Source organism: Cucurbita pepo, chromosome 11 (assembly GCF_057944985.1).
Source record: "Cucurbita pepo subsp. pepo isolate OVF chromosome 11, ASM5794498v1, whole genome shotgun sequence".
NCBI lineage: Eukaryota > Viridiplantae > Streptophyta > Magnoliopsida > Cucurbitales > Cucurbitaceae > Cucurbita > Cucurbita pepo.
In genome coordinates, this window is record NC_141808.1 from 2,058,458 (window position 1) to 2,081,294 (window position 22,837).

Genomic DNA, 22,837 nt, shown 5'->3' on the forward strand with positions numbered 1-22,837 from the left:
ATTTTAGACTCACGTGCCAACCATTTATTTTTTAAATTTTAAATTAATTACAAATTTATAGTATTTAGTTTATAAACTTCAAATAAATAAATAATATATATATAATAAATCTTTGAAAGATTGGACATTTTTTCAATAAATTAATGAACTTAATTTTTTAATATATCAAGTTGTATCTTTCTTTATTAATTAATTTATTTTTTAAATAAATATATAATTAAAGAGATCATAATTTGGAATATCTTTTTCATATTACAAAAATAAAATAAAAATTCATACCCTAAAGGAATGTGAAGAAGAGTAGAAGGAACGAGTTGTACACTTTCGTATCAATTCTTTTCCAACACTCTTACGTTCTTTCCTCTTACTCCACTCTTCTTTGAGGTCAATTAAACGAGGAAAAGGCTTGATATGGAAGTAGACTCAAATTCGAACAGGGTTAAGATCGATTAGGACTCGAGCCCAACCGACCATACCCAAGATTCAATTGGGTCACGAGGAAGCAAAATTATGGTACAAAAGCCAACTTGGTCACCTCGGACAAAGTCAAAGAGATTGAAACCTAAGTGGCTCAATTTCTTCCTTACGGCTCTTCAAGTGTACCTATGAAAGTAGACTCAAATTCGAACAGGGTTAAGATCGATTAGGATTCGAGCCCAATCGACCACACCCAAGATTCAATTGGGCCACAAGACAGCAAAATTATGGTGAAAAGCTAACTTGGTCACCTCGAACAAGGTCGAAGAGATTGAGACCTAAGTGGCTCAATTTCTTCCTTACAGCTCTTCAAGTGTACCTCTAGCTCAATGCTGAGAGGTCTAGTTCAACTACTTTCGGTCCAAAGAAAAAATATATAAAAAACCTAATTGGGGCAAGTGTCAGTCGAATACATACGTGTACATTCAACCCAACAACCCGAACCAACCCAACCCAAACTATAAGGGTCAAGTGCCAGTCGGAATCCATACGTGTATATTCAACCCAACAACCCGAACCAACCCAACCTAAACTATAAGGGTCAAGTGCCAGTCGAATACATACCATCAAATCAAAAGTAGGGGTGTACATTCAATCCAACAATCCGAACCAACCCAACCCAAACTATAAGGGTTGGGTTGGATTAGCATTTCGGTCCTAGGTTGGGTTGTACATTCAACCCGAACCCAAACCCGAAGGATTGGGTTCATTCAAATATATAAAATATACGGTCCCAGGTTGGGTTGTACATTCAACCCGAAGGGTTGAGTTCATTCAAATATATAAAATATACGGTCCCAAGTTGGGTTGTACATTCAACCCGAACCCAACCCTGGTTGGGTTCATTCAAATATATAAAATATACTAAGAACCCTTCCTTATAATGGGTCTGCCATAGTGGTGTTTTGGCAACTTTAGTTCATTCCTATGGAGATAATATTCATTGACTATAAACGATGATTATTCCCTAGATTAGCCTATGTCAGACTTTTATTCGACAGTTGTTATCGTATTAAATAAATTTATTAACATCTAAATAAATTAATTTCATCAAATAATCCAAATATTAGGTATTTCATAAATTACTATTAATTAATTATAATTAACACGAGCGTAATTTATTTGTGTTCATAATTTATTGGTGGACCTAAATTGATAGCCCGAAGGTTCCCGCCGTTCTGTAACTAGACTGGGCCGACGATTAAGTAAAGTTCTCTCTTAAATCTCAATTAATTGAAATTTCCAAACCCAAATTCCCAGCTGCTAGTTGAGAAATGGAAGACGAAGAAGATCCACCACTTGCTGTTGAGATCGGCGAAACGATTACGGCTGCCGAGCGGCATGAAGATGATGGTGTTTCTGTCGGCGTTACTGTTATCACCGGATATCTTGGAGCCGGAAAATCCACCGTAAAATCGCCTATGAACATTTTCCACTTACTTATTACTTGAATTTTCTTTGCACTCATCGAATTTGAGCTATAGAATGATGTTTTTTTGTTTTTTGTTTCTTGTTTGGTTGTATTTAGCTGGTTAATTACATATTGAACTCGCAACACGGCAAGAGAATCGCTGTTATACTGAATGAGTTTGGTGAGGAGATTGGAGTGGAGAGAGCGATGATAAATGAAGGTGATGGTGGGGCGTTGGTTGAGGAATGGGTCGAATTAGCAAACGGATGTATTTGTTGCACTGTCAAGCATAGCCTGGTTCAAGCCTTGGAGCAACTCGTGCAGAGAAAAGAAAGGTATTCTATTATTATTATCACATCGGATTTCTATGGAGCTTTTGTGAAAAATACGTTGATGATTCAGTCATTCTCGCTTGTATCTAGGCTCGATCATATTTTGTTGGAAACTACGGGGTTAGCCAATCCTGCTCCACTTGCTTCGGTACTTTGGCTGGACGATCAGTTGGAATCATCGGTCAAGCTTGATTCAATTATTACAGTCAGTTCTTAGTTCTAATTTCTTCACTGCTTGAGTTAGCTTCACCAGTTTTACTGTTAATTACGTATTATAGTTCGCAAATGTTTGTGAATTTCATGCTATAGTTCTCGAGTAAGTTCTACGATGCGCCATATTTGCTGTTTAACTGAGATTAATCTTCCTTTTAATTCGAGCTTAAGTTCTATGTTGTGGATTATTGAAAGGTGTAGTCTCATAATGGCTAATTAAGAGGAAGATCATGAGTTTACTTATAAGTAAGGAACACTATCTCCATTGGTATGAGGCCTTTTGGGGAAACCAAAAGCAAGCCATGAGAGCTTATGCTCAAAGTGGACAATATCATACCATTGTAGAGATTCGTGGTTCCTAACAAACTACGTATTATAATTGGCGAATGTTTGTGATTTCATGCTATAGTTCTTGAGTGTAAGTTCTATGATGCGTCATATTTGATGTTTAATTGAGATTAAGATAGCCATTGAAGCTTAAGTTTTCCCCTCGTAGTAAGGCTAAGTGTATGCCTTTCGTCTTTATGTAGATGTCTAATTCTCTTTCTCCTTCCTGTCCATGTGTGGATGCATGATGTAGGAAATGCTTGAATGCTTAGAGTTAGTTTGATATTCTTTTTCTTATAATCTAAAAGTTTCACCCAATGTAACTCTTTTTTTTTTCTCCCTTTGGATGAATTCTTGCTCTAGTAGGTTGTGGATGCTAAAAACCTTCATTTCCAGTTAAATGAGCACCGAAGTTCATCATCCTTTCCTGAAGCATTTTATCAAATTGCGTTTGCGGTAATAATCTTAGTTCCTTTATGGTCTCTGCAATTTTGTACTCGGTACTATTAACTACGTCTAGTGTTGCATCTTATGCAAAGCTGCTGGGATCGTCATTATTTATCATTTTTCGTTCCACTATTACTTTGTATTCTCTTTTGTGTTGATTCCTTCTCTTTTGCTATATGGTTTCTCAATAATTGTTCAATGTGTACTTAAAGAAGGTTGTGAATTTGTTCTCCGTCATAGGATACTATTATTCTTAACAAGGTCGACCTGGTCACTTCAGAACGTGGTGATGGTGCATTGGAGGACTTGGAGTTTGAAATACGTAACATTAATTCCCTTGCCAAAATCATTCACTCTGTTCGGTGTCAAGTCGACCTGTCTCTGATACTAAATTGCAATGCCTATAATGCAGCTGTTAGTCGTGAACTTACTTTTATCACCCAGTTCATTTTCTATTTCTGGACCAGTCCTGATCTGATACTATTTAGGTTTTTTACCGTTTAGAATACAGCTCATTTAGAAGAATTGTTGAAAGAAAGCCGTTCCCTATCGACTAAGGATCTTCATGATACCGGCGTTCGAACCTTATGCATTAGTTATCATGACAAAGTCGACCTGGATAAGGTAGCGTTCTGAAACTCTGGTAGCTATTTGACCTTTATTAAAAACTAACAGACTCAAGGATCAACTAATTTCTAGAGACAAATTGTGTATTTCCATTAAAAACTGCGTGGTTCCATTCGACTTCTGCATCTTGGAGTTCTGCGATGTTGGGTTTGGTGTATCATCTATGTTGTTACTCGTGCTGAATTCTTGTAACATTCTCATCATGGATTTGTAGGATTATTGTAGTTTAAGTTTCTTATGTATTTAAAATTTCCATAACCTGGAGTGTGTCTACAACTAAGAGGAAGGGTGAAAATGTGGTCTATCAAGAGTAACATTAAATCTTGTCAAGATCGATCTTTTACTGTTTAGTTATATATTTCTGTTTAACCTGAAAATCCATTTAAGTAATAAAATTGTGAACTTGGATCAATTTAACTAAGTATTTAACTTTAAAGGTGATTATATCGATCACCCATCTCTACTATGAACATGAGAATTGAAGTAGGTACAACTCAAAAAAGAAAGGAACATAAAGTCTTTCGAGACGTATGGGTTTGTATGTGCTATTCTCATCCCTGCCTTATCTTCCAACAGGTTCGTTCTTGGCTCGAGGAGATACTTTGGGATAAAAAAGGTGGCATGGATGTCTATCGTTGCAAAGGCGTCTTAAGCATAAAAAATTCTGATCAACTACATACTTTGCAGGTAGATTATGTGTTTAAGATTACCTGGTCTAAATGTTCATTAGGACGATATTTGTATTTGTTTAAAAGAATTGATAATGACAGTTAGAAACATTAGTTCGTCTTGACAGGGTTCATCATCCTTTGGCATGATCATTTGTGATGTTAATTTGATTTCCATAAATTCCTTTCGTCTTTTGAACACGGTCGAGTTACTTTTCTTATCAACAGCAAGGACGTTGTTTGGGCTGTCAGTCATTGACTGGGAAACTCTTTAGTTACAGCTTAAAGTTAGGACTAGGCACCACATCTTGATGATGCAGGCCTTTATATATGATTATGACCATTGCATCATCTACTTCCTCAATCCAATCCCTTCCCCTATACATTCCATACAACAGACTTATTTTTTCATGTCAATGACCGACTAAGCATTGGCAGGCGGTGAGGGAAATATACGAAATCGTTCCTACTCGTCAATGGAATAACGGAGAAAGTCAGATGAACAAGATAGTCTTCATAGGTAAAAGATATACAAAATTATCCACTCTTATTCCTCATGAATCTTGATGCTGCAAATACTTAATTGTTTTCTTGAAACGTATACGTTCTCTATAATGCAGGTCGTAATCTGAGCGAGGATGTTCTCAGCGAAACGTTTAGAGCATGTGCAGTCTCCTAAATTTTGTAGCTCTACCAGTTGTTGGATTACATGGGAAAACAAAGCAAGGTGCGTATTGTAGAAGTGCTTGTGCATGAATCACTTATTGTACTGATTTCAAAGTGCTTTTTGTGGGCATTTCTTAAACTTTAGCTATAAGAAAAAGGAGAATGTGGAGTTTCTTTTGTAGGTAAATCTTGGAGATTTGTGCAATAGTTGTTTTTAGTTTAATCCTATATAACAATTGGACACTCCCTTGTCTCGAACGTCTCGGGACTAAATGCACATATTCTTAAAAATTCGGGACTAAAATGTCAATTCTTCCGAAAATCTTTGATCTCTTATTCGCTGCATTGTTGTATGCACAACATTAGTGTGAGATCCTACGTTAGTTGAAGAGGGGAACGAAACATTCCTTAGTGTAGAAACCTTTATCTAGCAGACGCGTTTTAAAATTGTGAGACTGATAGCGATACGTAACGGGCCAAAGGGGACAATATCTGCTAGTGGTGGTCTTTGGCAGTTACAAATAGTATCACAGCCATACATCAGGCGGTGTGTTACGAAAGGGGGTGGATTGTGAGATCTTACATCTATTGGAGAGGGGAACAAAACATTCTTTATAAGGGTGTGAAAACATCTCCTTAGTAGACGTGTTTTAAAACTGTGAGATTAATGACAATACATGACGAGTCAAAACGAACAATATCTACTAATGATGGGCTTGAGCTATTACAATTACTTTAGAAATTATATCCTCGCTCATGGACATATTCTTGAATCAACGATAATGTATTCTTGAATCAACAATAATGTATTTAGTTTTTTCGAGTTTCAATCAATTTCATATTTAATATACATTTTATTATTCATTTAAAGTTCAATTTCTAAATGAAAGTTTATTTGAAGGTAAAATTACAATACAGTTAATTTTTTTTTAACATTTATCAAAATTTAAGGATTAGATAAAAATGAGTACATACTGTAAAATTTTGAGGCATAAATTAATTTAATTCCTCAGCCAACTTCATTTTTTCTTTTTTTAAGGTTAAAATATATATAAAAAATATCCATTCAATTTTTTTTGTTTGTTTAAAAATATTCTTATTTTAAATTGCAATATTATTATTGATTTTTAGAGATGTTTTTCTCTAAAAATATATTTTTTTTTGTAAAATAAAATTGAAATATTGGGACGATAAAAGATAATTATAAAGAGTATTAGTTGATAGTTTGTATCCTATTTAGATATTTCCTTTGATCCCAATTCTATTTATCTTCCTTAACCACAACCCTTCCATCTTCCTCTCACTTTCAAGCTTTCACTTGCTCCTGCCCTGCCGTCGTCGTCGTCTTTCTTCCTCTCGGCCGGCGCAGCCTCCCTCCGTGCGGATCTGCACTGATTTTATACTCTACTGTCGTTGCCGGTATTCTCTCAACCTCCATTGTTTTGATATTTTGTTATAACCATAGCCGAAATAGCAACAGAAAGCGGCGAAGTCTCGGACTGCCTTTTGATTCGTTGCATATGTCTATCATTCGTATATCTTTTTGATCTCAGTTGAAAATTGCCTTGTTTCTGCAACCATGAATTTTCAGAATCTTCCTTCTCGGTTGAAGTAATCGATCTATTGTACATGTGTACTGTACATCGAAAGCTAGAAAAAGGATGTTAATCCATGTTGAGCCAAAGTGCCTTGAAGGGATGGTCTGAGCTGCCTGCCTTTTATGTCGAATGGGGGCATCAAACACCAATTAAAGGTTTGAAAGTTTATGAAAAGATAGGTCTTGAGTCTCATAGTTAGAGGGAGCTTGTGTGGTTGGAGAAGGGAACAAAGCATTCCTTATAAAAGTGTGGAAACATCTCTCTAGTAGACACGTTTAACAGGCCAAAGCGGACAATATCTACTAGCAGTGGGCTTGGACTGTTACAAATGGTATCCGAGCCAGTTATCCGACGGTGTGAGACACTAGTCGGAGTAGGGCTATATCCTCTCCATAGTAGACTGATGGCTATACATAACGGGCCAAAGCGGACAATATTTGCTAGCGGTGGACATGGGTCCTTTCCAATCAGCTTGTATAACCCCCCTAATCAATGAAATTATTAACAAGGCCAAGAATTGTTCTATGCAGGTAGTTCGACTCTTTGCTTCTGGGTGCTTTTAATTACTTATGGTTAAGGTTTCTGTCGTTCTTACTTGCATTTGCTGCATCCATAAAAAGTTTTACTGTAGAATGTAGAATTCAATCATACTTTATTTGTGCTAACTTTTCTTAATCATTTGTTTCTAATGGTTATAGATATGGTATGAAAGTATTTTATTTCATCTTCTTTACAAGACACAAGTAGTCTTACTCGAAGTAGAATTCACTCTGCTTAGCTGAAGCTCTCAAGGAGTCAAATGTAAAGCAAGCCATTAGGATAATCGATGAAACTTCGTTTCATTTGGATCGTAATCAGAGCTATGCCAATATGCCTGCTGAAAAGAATCTAAGAGGAGTTCTTAGATCTGAAGTTGACAGATCTGTGTCTAGAGATAGCATTGTCATTGTTGACTCTTTGAACAGTATAAAGGGTTATAGATACGAATTATGGTGTTTGGCCCGTGGGGCGGGAATTAGATACTGTGTGCTGTACTGCGACGTGGAAGAAACCCATTGTAGGAAGTGGAACGAAGAGCGTCGAGAGAAAGCCGAAGCTAACTATGATGATAAGATATTTGAAGATCTGGTTAGAAGATTTGAGAGACCGGATATTAAAAATAGATGGGACGTGCCATTGTTTGAGTTAAGGCCACATGAAGATGGCATAGAGACAAGATCAGCTGTCCTTGGAGATGCTGTGTTATTCCTTACAAAAACAGTGAACTCGAGGTCGAGGGATGTAAAAGTTCTACAGCCAACAATTGCGACTCAGAGTAATCGATTCTCGGAGGCGAATTCTCTGTACGAACTAGACAAAGCAACGCAAGAAGTCGTCGGTGCTGTCGTAGAAGCGCAAGCTCAGGCAATGGGAGGGCCTCTGAATGGTATCTCTCTGGGTCAGGAGTTGCCAACCATCAATATTTCAAGGTCGGTTGGCCTACCGGAGCTTCAGAGGCTTCGAAGAACTTTCATTAAACTAACAGGGCAAACTAGTTTAAGCGGACCGCCGCCACCTTCTGATGCGGAGAGCGCCAAGAGGATGTTTATTGACTATCTGCATAGGGAATTGGAGACTGCTTGAAGCTAGATTAACCTGAATGATTCTGGGATTTCCATACTTGAAGCTTATAAACTGCCAGGCTTCCCCGAGCGATAAACGTTATTCCTCAGTAGCTTAGTGGTAGAGCGATAAACGTTATTCCTCAGTAGCTTAGTGGTAGAGCGATAAACGTTATTCCTCAGTAGCTTTGTGGTAGAGCGATAAACGTTATTTCTTAGTAGCTTAGTGTAGAGCGATAAACGTTATTTCTTAGTAGCTTAGTGTAGAGCGATAAACGTTATTCCTTAGTAGCTTAGTGTAGAGCGATAAATGTTATTCCTCAGTAGCTTAGTGTAGAGCGATAAGCGTTATTCCTCAGTAGCTTAGTGTAGAGCGATAAACGTTATTCCTTAGTAGTTGGTGTTCTTTCCGATCTCTATGCATTTCACTGCACCACCCGAAATTCCCTCTAACACTCTTCTTTTTAGCATAGCCTGCACAACACATTAGATAGTTTTTGAATCAATAAAATAAAGTATTTCTCTAATTCGAGCCATTAATTTCTTCCTTCTTTTTCTATTTGTTTTTCATAAATTAGATAAAATAAGGATAAATTAGATAAAGGGCTCAAAAGGAGAGATATTCTATCCTAATATATAAATAATAACAATATAGGCTAAAAATATATATTTTTAAATAAAAAAAAATATAGTACCTTTTTTATTTTATTTCATCCCTCTTCTCTCTCATTTTATTTCTTTAAAATCCTTGTCAAATCCTTGTCATTATTTTTTCGTTTTATTTTATTTCATCCCAAAATCATTTTATTCTTATTTTATTTCTTTAAAATCCTTGTCAAATCCTGGTCATTATTTTTTTTGTTTTATTTTATTTCATCCCAAAAGTCCTTGACATTATCCAAATATGTTTCATTGTTTTTGGAAATTATTATTGATTTTATTTGAAAACACAAAATGTTTCATTCCTTCTCATCCTATGAAAGGAGATGCGATCAAACACCCTTCTTTCCTGGTCAAGGAAAAAGTTTGTGTATCAGATTAAGAACATTGAAGAGCACCAAGGTTTATTAATTTATTCCGTTAAAATATACTTTGATTTTCATTACATTCCTTTCACTTCTAAAGACCATACTTTGGTTTAATTTAGTTTTTGTACTCATAACAAAATTAAAAATAGTCTATGTTAATTTATCGATGACTTTCCAAGAAAAAAATTAGTCTCTATTAATATTTTCTTATGAACTTCAGAAATATATTCACAATTGTTTTTTTCTTCTTAAAATTATTATTATTATTTAACCAATTTCAAGAAAAATTAAATTTACCATAATGTTATTTTAACCTAAGATGCAAATTATTATTATTATTATTTAACCAATTTCAAGAAAAATTAAATTTTTACCATAATGTTATTTTAACCTAAGATGCCGAAATTTCTCTCCAAGAAGTAAACATCAACAATTAGCTTCTAATATTCCACTTTCAACTTGTTATTCAATTTCCAAAAATAATGTTGAGAAAGATGAGAGAGAACAGAATACCTGAGCATTAGAGGATGAATGTTGGATCTACATTTCTAAGCTTGTCTCCCCAGAGGCTTTTGTTGATACATCTTCTGACACCTGATGCAGGAAGTTTCCGAGCAGCCTCTGATCCAAAACCATGTTCGGAACCTAGAAGAACCAAAGCTACCGAGTTAAGTCATAGACACGTAATGTGTATGTCATATATCATGAGCAAGAAGACAGAACGTGCCTTGTCCCCAAAGAAAATCTTTGTATTATCAGCTATGGCCTCGATAAATTTAAGCTCTAGAAACTGGGGTGTAAGCTTCAACTTGTTGGCTTCAGCTTCTTTTAGTACACTGATAAAAAGAGATGAGACGATGTTAATGTCATTACATATTCTCACCTTGAAAAGTGGACGTGACGACTTGGAAAAGCAAAAGGAGAGAAGTACCGGTAATAATTGGCATCTGCGAGGCTTTTTTCACGAGCAAGATAGATGTGGTTATCAATTTCTTGCTGTCTCCTGGCACTCTCCTTCTCCATCAATTTTTGTTCCATGAGGATCATGCTAACATTAGCATTCTTCTCGGCTTCGCTAATTGCCATTTTCTTCTTGGTCTCTGCCTCTTTCTCGACTACCATTTGTTTTTCTACGGCAATTAAAACCTATCAAGTATGTCCAAGATTGCATAGCATTAGAATTAAGACAAAGTATAAATGTAACGACACAAATCCACCGGGAGAGGTTTCCACACCCTTATAAGGAATGTTTTGTTCCCCTCTCCAACCAACGTGGGATCTCACAATAAATTTGGGTGACGTTTATTCATATAAATATTATGAACCTAAAATATACCTGCACAAGTATTCGAGCTAAATATTTTTGAATTAACGGTGTAAACTTGGTTTTGAATTAAAAAGACATGTGAGTCCATGAGAATCCAACGATGCTCTTAACACAAGTCGTACTTTCAACACTAGCCTTTGTCACTTGTAGCTCCTATGAAAACTCAAACAGAACGAGAAAAAAGTTGTTTTTTCCATGTTAGAGATGCACCTTTGTACGTTCCACTTCCATGTCTTCAAAGTTCTTTCTGATGGAATCTGGGATGGTAGGTTTTGTAACACGAACACTGATTATTTCAATACCTGGAGCATAACGCGTACAGTCACCTTGGAGGGCCTCTTTCATCTTCTCGTCAATCTGAACATGAAAAGCAGTCACGGGTTATTGATGCTAAAGAGATGCTTAATGCAAGCGGAGAAAGTATCTATGAGAAATTTCATGGAAACATCAGCTTGTAGAGCCTTGAATGGATTCATTGAAAGAATTCACAGCTGAATAGAAAAGAAAACATAGTTGATGTAAATGACTCTACAAATGAGGTAGTAAGTTTTCAAAACACTTGGAGTGGACAAACTTTAATAGCTAGAGTCCACGCTTGGCATATTGCTATTATCAGCTCTGCAAGTTGCTTGTGTAAATAGAAACAGTCATCGCAAGGCTTTGAAAACACACATTTTATATAATTTTTACGTACCTGATCAAAGACATCGATATAAACTTGCTGAAGACTGTGAGAGCTACAAAACTGATTGATTTCATGATGAATCTTGTCATATATCCATATGTTATCATAATTCACACCATAGTTGACCAGGGTGTCGTACACATATTCTTTGCGGAGGCGATTGACAACCTGAAAGTAGCATCCTAATCAACTAATATGAAGAACAAAAAAATCTAACATCAATTATTGCAAAAGAATTTCCTAGTAATCGCACCTCGATTTTCTCGAAGTTGATCATTACACCCCCCTTCGTACCACATGGAATATCCCTTACCTGCATGCGGGCATCAATTAGTACAAAGTGTCGAAATCCTAAAAAATCAGCATTAAAAATCTAATTTACTTGATCAGACTGGAGGGTCACTTGAACAGGCACAAACTGGGTTAACAGAGGCAACTTCAGATGGAAACCTGAAAATTTTAATATGATTAAAAGCAGAACATACTGTTGAAGATTATTGGGAGTGAGTCCCACTTTGGTTAATTTAGTGGAAGTTCATGAGTTTATAAGTGAGGAATACTATCTTCATTGGTATGAGGCCTTTTGGGGAAGCTCAAAGCAAAGCCATGAGAGCTTATGCTCAAAGTGGACAATATCATACCATTGTGGAGAGTTGTGATTCCTAACACATAGACTAACCATACAAACTAGGGCAAAAAGGAGAGATTTAAACCTGGCTCCGTTATTGTCTTCAGAAGGGCACCTCCTCTCCAATATACCCCCACATGACCTTCTGGTACTTGGTGTAAAATAGAAAAATCACTTTTGAAGTCTGATTGAGATGAAATCAGCACCTGAATGTATATAATGCAGTTATACAACCACTAAAATCAACCATATCAAGTACAATGATCTAAAATTGTTCCTTGACCACATTTAAAGGTTCAACAATAAGAATACCAAATAAACATGAATAAGTTGATACAATTTCTGGGTTGATTGCTCAATACTGATCCAAAATCTCCTTTGTTTATTAAACTTAGCAGATCTGCCATGCGTGAAACGTGGAATTTGTCATGTAATCAACTGTTCGCTGTCTGCTTCAATTTTCTGAACCTTTTTTTTTTCTTACACGACACGATTTGGTCAAAATTTCTTAACTATTTCAGGCCCTACGTTTAATAACCATAACGAATTATGCTGCTAAGATCAGAGTCATTAGACTACTCTGTAATCGAAGATAAATAGAATATTCTTTCTTCATTTTTTTAATAATACATCATTGAATTTGGCGAATCTCGTAATACGCTAAATGTTTTCATTGATGGCACTAATTACAGAAACTTTTGCAATGGACTCCAGATCTATTTTAATCGGTTGTATAACCTCTTTGTAACTTCCACATATGGCACTGAATATGGATTAAAAACAAACAAACAGCAAATTACACAATCAAACAATACTATTTATGAACTTATTATGAATCGAAGAAACAAATTCTTCAGTACAAGAAACCGACTAACTAACTACCGATACAGGCAAGTATAACTCGAGCGTATTAGTATTCTAACTCCCTATTGCAGCGGAGACAATATAGACGAAAAATCAACGCGCTTAGTTCGGACAAAATCCCTCGAGCTTAGACAGAAATAAGGTGTATCAATAATCGATAATCGAAGACTAAGTCGTAACTAAATGAAATTCAGAAAACAAAACCACGAAACCTAGATCGTTTTACAGCTCGATAAGGAAGTATTGAGTTACCATGGAAAAGACGGCGATGAAGGAAGCGAAAACTGCGAGTATGGATGAAAAACTGCCGCCGGATTCTGGAGGACGAGTCTGCGGATATGGTGGCCGCTGTGGCTGATTACGATCCATGCCGCAATCTCAGCTTCAACAACTGAATCAAATCAGGAAGGTCTTTGAGCGTCGAGTGGAGTTCTGTGCTCTCTGCTTCGCGGATTGAATCCAACAGATTTTGGAGCGAAAGGAAAAACTGATGCAAGAAAGGAATCTCTTACCAGCTAAGACTCAAGTTTCATCTAGTCTCCTATATATTGTTTAACGAATTTAATTACTATTTTTCTTCCGGAAATTTCTAGCTCCGTTGGGATGAGCTCCTTTCATATGACAAATTTACTCGAACCTTATGATCTTAATAGGGGTGTATATTGAATCTGATAATTCGAGAACTCGACCCGACTCAACCCAACCCAACCCAACCATGTTTTATATGGGTCGGATTGGGTACAGGTTCGGTGTGCAAAGGACCGGGTCAACCCTACCCAACCAACTCACATTCAAGCCAATACACGATCTTCCTCGCATGACGCTCAATTCTTGCCAATGACATCAAAGATCAACCGACATTAGTACTTCTGAGTAGTTCTTGCTCGAGTACTCTCCTCACTAGTCACTACTCAGTACAACACAATACAGTCCTTGCACTGCACAATCGACGACTCTACACCCACGTCCTCCTTACACATAATGGTCAATGACTCCATGCCCACATCCACCTGGCAATGCACTGTTAAGTCTTTGGCGCCTCCTCCTCGCACAGTCACTCTTTTCGGGAGACGCCTCCTCACTCGTTGTCACTCAATTCTTCCTTCTTTGTTTCTATAATTTGTCCGGTCTTTCCTTCTAGAAGCTCTCTATTCGTGGTTCGCGAGAATATTTTTTAAACAATTCAACAACCCAACTCGAAAATTTAAAAGTTGAGATAGATTGAATTGTGAAATAATTTTGAGTTGGTTCGGGTTAACAATCCAACGTACTGGGTGTTAGACGAACACGACTCTCCACAATGGTATGGTATGATATTGTCCACTTTGAGCCAAACCCATGATCGTTCCCTAAATTAGCCGAGGTGGGACTTTTATCATCTAACACATCCCCTCGAACAAAGTGCGCCTCCCTTTAATCGAGACTCGACTCCTTTTTCTTTTGGAGTTCTTTGTTCGATATTTGAGGATTTACCCATCTATTGGCACGACTAAGTTTAGGGCATGACTCTGATACCATGTTAGACGAACACGACTCTCCACACTAGTATGATATTGTCCACTTTGAGCCTAAGCTCTCATGGCTCTGTTTTGGGCTTACCCAAAAGGCCTCATACTAATGGAGTTAGTATTCCTCACTTATAAACTCACGATCATTGTCTAAATTAGCGGACGTGGGACTTTTATCATCCAATACTCGAATTTTTGGGTCGGCGAGTGAAATTACCTCAACGGGATCAAGACGCACCCCTGCTTCTTACAAATTTGTATTGAATTTAGGGAGTAGTTTGTAATTTAACCAGGAAATAAGACAGCCCATCGTTTGGGCTGTGGATAGAAAAGCAGGAGAAGAGAGGCCAACGGGCGCCAATTTGCCCGCGCTTAACAGAGATGCTCTCTCTAGCAGTGGCTGCGAGTTGGTGCTCCGCTCCACCGCTCATGCAATGGAAGAAACCGAAGCGTCTGGGGGTCATCCTTAACAAATTCCCTTCATTTCTTCCCAAAGAAGTCGACAATATCAAAGACCAATTTGCTCGGGAGCTCGCTACAAGGATCGAGAGGCTACCAGTAAGTTCACTGCTTCTACCTCTCTTGAAAATTCATACTATTTGAGAATTCTAGTTGTTTGAAAGTCATCTGATGATTATTTCACCTGGACTGGGGAAATTTATAATAGAAACTCACGATTCGAGGAAGTTAAAGCCATGTTTCTTGCGGAACTCTGTTTGTCAATGTGATTGAATCGAAGGGTTTTAACTTCTACTAAACGTTATGAGATTTGGCAGTGTTCTTGATCTGATTTATATGTTTGTTCTTGCTCTGCATGCAGGTCAGCTTCTCCGATTCTTGTATTATGAGTAGTTGCGTGAAGCCGTCGATACAGAGCAAAGAATGTCCAGTGGTTCTTCTCCATGGATTTGATAGGTTTCTTTCACTAATTAGAAACAATATTCTTTCAAAATACAAGGCTGTTTGTTGTTTCTGTGATATTTGTTATTATTATATCTTTTCCTCGTTCATCACATCTTATTATTCAGCTCCTGTTTAGAATGGAGATACACATATCCATTGCTTGAGGAAGCTGGTTTTGAAACTTGGGCTGTTGATATTCTTGGCTGGGGCTTCTCTGATTTAGGTCTGTTTAATTGCTATATTCCTTTTTTAATTGATCGTTAAACCATTATTTTTATCTCTAATTTTCTTAGTTGCATGTGATAGAAAGACTCCCTCCATGTGACGTGACTTCTAAACGTGTTCATTTGTATCAGGTAACGAAAACGTTCTGTTCAGATTGTTTCCCTGTTACGAATTTGGGGAAAATTTCTCTTCAATCCCAATTCTGCTTCCTTTCAATATGATCACAATATGAACTCTCCAAGCCCTTATCTTGTTTGTGCTCTTTTAATTACTATGTTGATACTTGCATCATTGTTATGAGCTTGTTTTATTTTGTCATGATTGCTATGAACTTTTCATTAATATCATTGTCAATCACACTCATATCTCGTCTTGATATGTTGAAACTAATTTAGTTTTTCTTCGTCCTGATAATAGCTTTGGAAATCATATATTAAAAGGCCAATGGTATTGGTTGGACCAAGCCTTGGTGCTGCTGTTGCTATTGATTTTGCTGTCAATTATCCAGAAGCTGTACGTATCTCTTAGCTGTAACTTATGACTACAAATTTGAAGCTATATCATCACATGAAGTTATTGAGAGTTTTCTGTCGAATGTAACGAGATTACTTCAGGTCGATAGGCTTGTGTTGATTGATGCAAGTGTATATGCAGAAGGTACAGGAAACTTAGCTACCCTACCAAGATTGATTGCCTATGCTGGGGTGAGTCTTTGCTCACTTCTGTAAACACTCCATCAAATATTTTAATGCTAAGCATTTTTACCGAGAGTTTGATTTTCTGCAATTACAAGACAACCATAAATTTTCCTTCATCCGTACATCTCTTCCCCATCCATGGAAGATATCATTATGCCACCTATAACAACCCAAACCCACCACTAGTAGATATTGTTCTTTTTGGGCTTTCCCTTCCGGGCTTCCCCTATCCCATCCATGGAATATATCATTATGCCACCTGTAACAGCCCAAACCTACCGTTAGCAGATATTGTCTTTTTTGGGCTTTCCCTTCCGGGCTTCCCCTCTCCCAGCCATGGAAGATATCATTATGCCACCTGTAACAACCCAAACCTACCGCTAACAAATATTGTCCTTTTTGGGCTTTCTTTTCCAGGCTTCTCCTCTAGGTTTTAAAACGCGTTTGCTAGGGAGAGATTTTCACACCCTTATAAATAATGCTTTGTTCCCCTTTTCAACCGATATGGGATCTCACACCACCACTACTAGCTTTCATAATAATTCTTCTTTTAAAATATTCTTGGAGAGAATCATTCCTCTAATTTTTGATTTACGAATTTGACCTTTTGTAACACAATTTGCAGTTCCATGGAGGAAAGATTTTTACCCACTTTTCTTCTTTTCTAGAATATCTTCTTGGAGAGAATTGATTGCGTTTGTTGGTTTGTAATGTATAGTTGTAATTGTTTAACTTATTTTGATCAGGTATTTTTATTGAAGAGCATTCCCCTGCGCTTATATGTGAACGTTTTGGCCTTCACTGGCATATCACTTAGTACTAGCCTAGATTGGGTCAATGTAAGTTTTCCCCTACATCAAGGAGGATATATATCATATATTTGTTGACTTGCCTGAGTACTTTGTGAAATTGGAAGGCTTAATTGACATAAAGCTAAAATGCTCTGTGTCCATAGCCAATTGACTCACCCCCTGCTCCCACTGTTCTCCTTCTATCCCTCCTTATTAGATTGGCCGCCTGCACTGTTTATTACCTTGGTGGGAGGATGCGACTGTCAGTTTTATGTTAAGTGGAGGATATAATGTCAGCAGCCAGATTGAAAAGGTTAGTACAATTCTTTATGCTATTATATGGTTGATGCAAAATGCAATGTTCTAAGGCACGACGTATCGAGTTCTTAGTATTTTAAATTGCAAGAATGTTAGTGAGGGACATAAGGAAAAGGTACCCTTCCTCATCAAGGGTCGTCGAATTGAATTTTCCCTAAGGTCTTGAATGAATAACTACTAGTGTCTTTTCATATGCTTCATTTTTCAATTCTCATATCCACAGTTGAGGATCTTTGGGTACTGATTATTACTTGCATTTTTGTTTTATAGGTGAAGCAGAAAACGCTTATTATATGGGGTGAGGATGATCAGATCATCAGCAACAAGCTTGCAGTGGTTAGTGTTTACTGTTTATTGCAATTCTGAAAAATGAGATTGAGATAAAAAATTGAATTGGGTTGACAGAAAAGACTGATAAACAGTGAAAGATCTAGAACTATAGATTGTTTTTTTTTTCCTTTCATAAGAACTATAGATTATTTTTATGCGATCTTTTAAACAAAACTTAAAGATAAAACTAATACAAAAGTTAAAACATCATATATTTATAATTACTATCGTATGTAGATCATAAATAAGTATTGTTAGAAATGGAATAAGCTCACATTTTTGGAGAATGCAGAGGCTGCACTGTGAACTGCCAAATGCATTCATTCGTCAAATACCTGAGTGCGGCCACCTTCCTCATGTGGAAAAGCCAAATTTTGTTGCCAAATTGATTACTCAATTTGTTCATGAAGATTCCAGAAAAGAGGTTCCGTATGTTAATAATGCATAATTTTTTATTTTTTATTTTTGTTGGATTTGTTTTATAATATGATGGTGTGTTATGTGTATATTTATAATATTGTTATTGGCTTATGTTCTTTGATCCATTCGGTAGACAATTATTTGATTATGTCATTTTGGGCTTTGCTCTAACCGAAGCTATTGCATTGTTTGCTCCAATGGTCTTTCAGACCATCAAGCTTATAAGCTTAGTCTTCACATACTTCCATTTCTAAATCTAACTCGAGCGCAGCTTTCTGTAAGGTGTGATGCAGTGTCAAACCAAATTATTCAACAAAAGCTCAACCTTGAAAAAGAAAGGCGGTAGGTCGATGTTGAATGCTTTAACTTGGCCATTGAAGTAGGCAAAGACTTGACAAAGGTTAGGTTCAATTATTGCCTTTTCAAATCATGAAGTACTACTCTTAGTATGCCTACACGTTTTAAAACTCTAGCAGCGCTGGGCTGCGACTCATTGTTGAATCCTATTTGAAATAGATACTCACTTTCCACAAGTCTCCTCAGTAGGAAGCACATAGGACTAACTCTTTAGGGCATCGTAAGCATGGCCACAACAGTTCGTATTGATCAGTGCAAGTATGTGCAGTCATTAATATTTAGGATTTGGTTAGATTTAGATTGAAATTAGAACAAAGTTATTCAGAAGGATGAATTGTTTAATTTTCTTTTTTTTTTGTTTTTTTTTTTGGTTAAGTAATGATTTGTTGTCTTTATTTTCTGAACACCAACAGATTTCTTTATTTAGTTTCAGTTTTTGAAGTTGAACTAAGATTCTAAAAACATGTTCAGAAATTCATTCATAAGACACTATGAATCTTGAGAGATTTAACATTAAAAAATTGTTATCAAACAAATTTTTAAATAGCATTTACTCATCATATTCATGAGCATGAGTCTATTGCAATAAAACAACTAGTTGGTAATGGTAGTTAGTTCATTAGTCTATTCACAACACCAAATGTCAAGTGCTGTTTGGATGAGTTTCCAAACACAAATTTTTAAAAAATTATATAGAAAAAAAAAAAAAAAAAACCATTATTGAAGTTAGTATCATCATGTGGTTTTCATTCCATCTCTTGTCCCACCCATGTGATCCTCCATTCACCCAAATTTAGATACTTGGCCATTCCTTTGACTCACCGAAAAAATCGACGAATTGGCCTATTTCTTGTGTGTACTCATTGAAGTTTTTAAAAAAGTGATGTTTGGAATGAATGCTTACTTAGTTCTAGCGCTAAATGCACAAAAGGAGTAGACATCGTTGTACCCCTCAATGATTCTAGAAGAGCTGTATGTGAACATTACCACTCATACAACTCCCGACCTACAAGTAGTTAGCCTTCCTCAACAAATAATGGAAGTACGGGTGAATGAATATCAAATACATCCTCCGAATAATTCAAATCGAACCAATTGGATGTCTTGGCAGCTAAGTCCTTGCTTTAGAACAAAGAATGAAAGCTAACATTTCACTGTTTTCGTTCTAACTTTTGAGCATATGGACGGTAACGAGAGTAACGCAACTCATAAACTTTATTATAAAATAAAGAAATTAATAATGAACAAAGAACAGAATTATTGATTAGAGGGTGCAAAGTCCCATCCTTTCTCTTCTCTCCACATCAAAGGACATTAGAAAATAATCTTCCCAGCTTTGCATCCATCCATCCAAACAAATCAACTAATGACCTCAATTGTTAACCTTGGACTTAACAGAACATTGACCACCAAAATGTGACAGTGGCTGTGAAGAAGAACAAGTTAAAGGCTGCTGCAGTGAGACCTGCAGCAGCACTGCCATCCATGTTATTCCCGCTACCACCGAAACCGACACTACCTGTCGGGCTTATCCCGCTCCCAAACACCGAGGGGGAGGTTGTGGTCGAGGGTGGTAGTGTCGACGGGTTTGTGGTGGTTCCCAGTGTTGCGCTGGGCACGGTGGTTGACGGGGTGGTGCTGGTTGGAGTTCCTGTGTTGCTGGAAACAGAGAAGGGTGTTCATTTGTTTATGTCATTGTCACTAATGCAAACTTGAATGGCTAATTTTTCATTGGACATTTTCCATCTAGATTAAGTTATCAAGAACAGTAACTTTATAAGGGAAAAAAATATGCTAGAGCTACGAACACATCCCCAAAAAGGGAAAGGAATTGGATTCTTGATAGAAGTTCCTTTTTCTCTATCAGGCAGCAGATTCTCACCAACACCAGCTGAAAAAGTTGGGAAAAAGGTAACTTTTGGTAAAAGAAAGAGTCTCTTGGAAATTGGAATATGCCACTTTGGGAACCAAATTCCCAGTTGAAAGAAAATGGAGATATCTGAGTATCATTTAGGATTAGTGCTTTAGTTTCCTTAAACATTTTCATGTTTCAACTACTCCCCAACTTTGATTCTCACGTAATCTTTGTTTCCATAATCGTCCAAGTCCACTGCTAGCAGATATTGTTCGTTTAAGCCTGTTATGTATTGCCGTCAGCCTCACGATTTTAAAACGCGTCTGGTAGGGAGAGGTTTCTATACCCTTATAAGGAATGCTTTGTTTCCCTCTCCAACCGACGTGGGATTACAATCCCACCCTCTTGGTGTCCAGGGTCATTGCTGGTACCATTTGTAACTGCCCAACCCCTGTAACTGCCCAAACCCACTACTAGTAGATATTGTCCGTTTTAACTTGTCTACTAGGGAGAGGTTTCCACACCCTTATAAGGAATGTTCGTGGGATCTTGCTAAAATATTCAACTCAAAACCACTTTTCATTTAGAATGTTATTGAAACAGATTGCTATCTATAAGTTGACTGTGATATCACTTCAAAAAAACTGCAAGAGGGTGAGGAAATTGAAATCGGTACCTGGAACTGGAAGAATAAACACACCCAGAAGCTTCAACTGTCAAAAAAACAAGAAAAAGAAAAGACCCAAAAAGTGTTAACAAAAACCAAACCATTTGATGAAGAAAACGGGTACAAATGAAAGAGAAAGGTCTTATACCAGGAGGAGACTGGCTAAGCATGGCAGTGCCTGAAAAATCACAGCTCCCTTGAACCTGACCCTTCCTTTGAAAATAGCTATTAACAGCATAGCTACAGTGATCCTTTATAGTGTTGGGTTGAAAACAAGGGCCATTTTGAAGAATTGGAGTACAATCAGCTCCAGCTCCACAGGCATAATCCAGTGTCTTCTGAAGGGCTTGGTCGCTCTGTCCATCTTTACAAATACAATAGCTTGCACCTAAAGAAGTTCAAGAAATAGAGCCAACAGTTAGTTTTCTATTGACCTTTTTGTTTCCATGGTGGGGAAGAATATGAAAATCATCAGAGAAGATTACTTGAATGGCTAGTGAAGGCCAAGAAAATGAGATAACAGAGCAAGAGAACCGCCATGGTTGAGCTCAGATTCTGAAAAAGATGAGTGCAGAGAAGAGAACTATGGTTGTTTCAAGAGAAATGGCAAAACCAGAGAGAGAGAGAGAGAGAGAGAGAGAGAGGGGGGGGGGGGGGGGGAGAGAAAAGGGGGCTAAGAGAAAGTAGGGGCGTTGCTGGTGTCTCTATTCACCTTTTATGAGATCCCATGTTGGTTGAGGAGGAGAACGAAGCACCCTTTATAAGGGTGTGGAAACCTCTCCCTAAAAGACACGTTTTAAAAACCTGGGAAGTCCGAAAGGTAAAGCTCAAAGAGTACAATATCTTATAGTAGTGGGCTTGAGCGGTGTCTCTTCCATCCACTTTTTAAGATAATTTTACTTCCAAAAGTAAAGCATTTATCTGGTAAACAATGAACTATTTGGTTCATGGGCTGAAAACTTGCTTAGTTTGGAGTTGAAAATTTAGAATTTTGATTCATGGGTATGAAACTATATGCATTTTGAGATTTTATAAAGCTTACATTTCTTTAAATCACTGTATGGTAGGTGTTTTGGGTTATCAGCTGCTCCATTCAATCAGTAAAATGATTGAACTACATAAAATGAGTCTTATGCAGATGGGTTTTGTTTCATTGATGATTAAGAGTAGCAGGTTTGGATCATCTTCATTCATTACTGAGTATCACTCGGTTCATCAATATACATAGAGATACTCAGCCGCGGATACCAGGAAAACCACTGGAGTTCTAGAGATACTCCAATGGAGGATTTGATGTTAGGACCGTTGAACACAACTCTATGTGGGGAACACTTGCACACTTTATTTATTAAGACCAATCGAAGAGATTTATAAATCACTCGTAGAAACTACTACTTGGGATTTCTTGGGATGATGAACAAATCACTCGTTCATCTATTCCTAAAATTTCTAAAGTTTTTTTTTTAAAAAATACCTAAATTACCCATATAATTATATGGTTGGGCTTAACCCTGTTGGGCTAGCGGTGATATTTGAATAGGGACTCTGGGCGAGCCAAAGAGGGGTAAGCAGAGGAGGATGGGGGAAGGGCACCCGGGAAGAAAGGAAATCGGAACGGTTCTTGAATGAAAATGGAAGAAGGCAACAAAGCGAAATTCAGCCGCCGGAGAAAGAAGGCATGGACGGCGGGGAAGGAGGAAGAAGAGGGGAGGGATTGAGGAGAAACTGAAAATTGTAATATTTGATTTTGAGTAAAAATTATTTTTCTTTAAAAAAATATATGATTTATTCTTACTCCAAATGTTTAATAAATTTATTGTTTTTTTTTTTTTTAATAAAATACATAATTTGTATGAAAACTTTCAA

At 37.1% G+C, this 22,837-nt stretch overlaps 5 protein-coding genes across 18 annotated transcripts; 3 read left to right on the top strand and 2 right to left on the bottom strand.

The window, feature by feature from the left end:
• Nucleotides 1-1,635: 1,635 nt before the first annotated feature.
• LOC111805308 (Cobalamin biosynthesis CobW-like protein) lies at nucleotides 1,636-5,355 on the top strand. Of its 2 annotated transcripts, XM_023690311.2 has the most exons (9): nucleotides 1,637-1,886; nucleotides 2,006-2,223; nucleotides 2,311-2,425; nucleotides 3,127-3,216; nucleotides 3,448-3,621; nucleotides 3,712-3,831; nucleotides 4,411-4,521; nucleotides 4,941-5,022; nucleotides 5,123-5,355. In XM_023690311.2, exons 1-9 carry the CDS (start codon nucleotides 1,752-1,754, stop codon nucleotides 5,179-5,181), a joined length of 1,104 nt encoding a protein of 367 aa, XP_023546079.1. In that variant the 5' UTR covers nucleotides 1,637-1,751; the 3' UTR covers nucleotides 5,182-5,355. The 2 variants fall into 2 exon arrangements, with proteins under 2 accessions (XP_086984426.1, XP_023546079.1); XM_087128300.1 differs by lacking the exon at nucleotides 3,448-3,621 and having other exon boundaries at nucleotides 1,636-1,886.
• A 1,484-nt stretch (nucleotides 5,356-6,839) lies between these two features.
• LOC111805490 (protein KTI12 homolog) lies at nucleotides 6,840-8,409 on the top strand. The gene is made up of 3 exons (XM_023690592.2): nucleotides 6,840-6,921; nucleotides 7,465-7,469; nucleotides 7,529-8,409. Exons 1-3 carry the CDS (start codon nucleotides 6,840-6,842, stop codon nucleotides 8,387-8,389), a joined length of 948 nt encoding a protein of 315 aa, XP_023546360.2. The 3' UTR covers nucleotides 8,390-8,409.
• Nucleotides 8,410-8,633: 224 nt separating this feature from the next.
• LOC111805959 (uncharacterized) lies at nucleotides 8,634-13,435 on the bottom strand. Of its 2 annotated transcripts, none has more exons than XM_023691268.2 (10): nucleotides 13,152-13,435; nucleotides 12,121-12,241; nucleotides 11,790-11,857; nucleotides 11,661-11,720; nucleotides 11,417-11,575; nucleotides 10,933-11,079; nucleotides 10,327-10,541; nucleotides 10,123-10,231; nucleotides 9,909-10,040; nucleotides 8,634-8,841 (listed from the first exon to the last, which is right to left on the bottom strand). In XM_023691268.2, the coding sequence occupies exons 1-9, from the start codon at nucleotides 13,266-13,268 to the stop codon at nucleotides 9,936-9,938; spliced, it is 1,101 nt and encodes a 366-aa protein (XP_023547036.1). In that variant the 5' UTR covers nucleotides 13,269-13,435; the 3' UTR covers nucleotides 8,634-8,841; nucleotides 9,909-9,935. The 2 variants fall into 2 exon arrangements, with proteins under 2 accessions (XP_023547036.1, XP_023547037.1); XM_023691269.2 differs by lacking the exon at nucleotides 8,634-8,841 and adding an exon at nucleotides 9,225-9,376.
• A 1,255-nt stretch (nucleotides 13,436-14,690) lies between these two features.
• Nucleotides 14,691-22,765, top strand: LOC111805886 (alpha/beta-Hydrolases superfamily protein). 12 transcript variants are annotated; one of them, XR_015422909.1, is made up of 12 exons: nucleotides 14,691-14,965; nucleotides 15,228-15,322; nucleotides 15,436-15,533; nucleotides 15,617-15,666; nucleotides 15,953-16,048; nucleotides 16,150-16,239; nucleotides 16,980-17,072; nucleotides 17,242-17,337; nucleotides 17,613-17,678; nucleotides 17,965-18,096; nucleotides 18,364-18,492; nucleotides 22,512-22,765. XR_015422909.1 is itself a non-coding variant. In XM_087128303.1 (12 exons), exons 1-11 carry the CDS (start codon nucleotides 14,789-14,791, stop codon nucleotides 18,473-18,475), a joined length of 1,083 nt encoding a protein of 360 aa, XP_086984429.1. In that variant the 5' UTR covers nucleotides 14,691-14,788; the 3' UTR covers nucleotides 18,476-18,492; nucleotides 22,512-22,765. The 12 variants fall into 12 exon arrangements, 10 of the variants coding, with proteins under 10 accessions (XP_086984429.1, XP_086984428.1, XP_023546936.2 ...); XR_002816714.2 differs by lacking the exon at nucleotides 22,512-22,765 and adding an exon at nucleotides 18,609-18,896; XM_087128303.1 differs by having other exon boundaries at nucleotides 18,386-18,492.
• Nucleotides 19,647-21,985, bottom strand: LOC111805887 (PLASMODESMATA CALLOSE-BINDING PROTEIN 2). Its single transcript, XM_023691174.2, has 4 exons — nucleotides 21,457-21,985; nucleotides 21,120-21,359; nucleotides 20,981-21,017; nucleotides 19,647-20,108 (listed from the first exon to the last, which is right to left on the bottom strand). The coding sequence occupies exons 1-4, from the start codon at nucleotides 21,509-21,511 to the stop codon at nucleotides 19,841-19,843; spliced, it is 600 nt and encodes a 199-aa protein (XP_023546942.2). The 5' UTR covers nucleotides 21,512-21,985; the 3' UTR covers nucleotides 19,647-19,840.
• Nucleotides 22,766-22,837: the final 72 nt, after the last annotated feature.

Bases quoted from the DNA above. Each gene is read 5' to 3' on its own strand.
- LOC111805308 (XM_023690311.2), top strand. From the start codon at position 1,752: ATGGAAGACGAAGAAGATCCACCACTTGCTGTTGAGATCGGCGAAACG. The intron at 2,224-2,310 runs GTATTCTATTAT...GCTTGTATCTAG, and splicing joins CTCGTGCAGAGAAAAGAAAG to GCTCGATCATATTTTGTTGG. The intron at 4,522-4,940 runs GTAGATTATGTG...AAGCATTGGCAG, and splicing joins ATCAACTACATACTTTGCAG to GCGGTGAGGGAAATATACGA.
- LOC111805490 (XM_023690592.2), top strand. From the start codon at position 6,840: ATGTTGAGCCAAAGTGCCTTGAAGGGATGGTCTGAGCTGCCTGCCTTT.
- LOC111805959 (XM_023691268.2), bottom strand. From the start codon at position 13,268: ATGGATCGTAATCAGCCACAGCGGCCACCATATCCGCAGACTCGTCCT. The intron at 11,721-11,789 runs GTAAATTAGATT...GCCCGCATGCAG, and splicing joins TGACCCTCCAGTCTGATCAA to GTAAGGGATATTCCATGTGG. The intron at 10,232-10,326 runs GTACTTCTCTCC...TCTTTTTATCAG, and splicing joins GCAGATGCCAATTATTACCG to TGTACTAAAAGAAGCTGAAG.
- LOC111805886 (XM_087128303.1), top strand. From the start codon at position 14,789: ATGCTCTCTCTAGCAGTGGCTGCGAGTTGGTGCTCCGCTCCACCGCTC. The intron at 16,049-16,149 runs GTACGTATCTCT...AGATTACTTCAG, and splicing joins CTGTCAATTATCCAGAAGCT to GTCGATAGGCTTGTGTTGAT. The intron at 16,240-16,979 runs GTGAGTCTTTGC...TATTTTGATCAG, and splicing joins GATTGATTGCCTATGCTGGG to GTATTTTTATTGAAGAGCAT.
- LOC111805887 (XM_023691174.2), bottom strand. From the start codon at position 21,511: ATGGCGGTTCTCTTGCTCTGTTATCTCATTTTCTTGGCCTTCACTAGC. The intron at 21,360-21,456 runs GTAATCTTCTCT...GAACTTCTTTAG, and splicing joins GGCCTTCACTAGCCATTCAA to GTGCAAGCTATTGTATTTGT. The intron at 20,109-20,980 runs GTACCGATTTCA...CTCTGTTTCCAG, and splicing joins GTTTATTCTTCCAGTTCCAG to CAACACAGGAACTCCAACCA.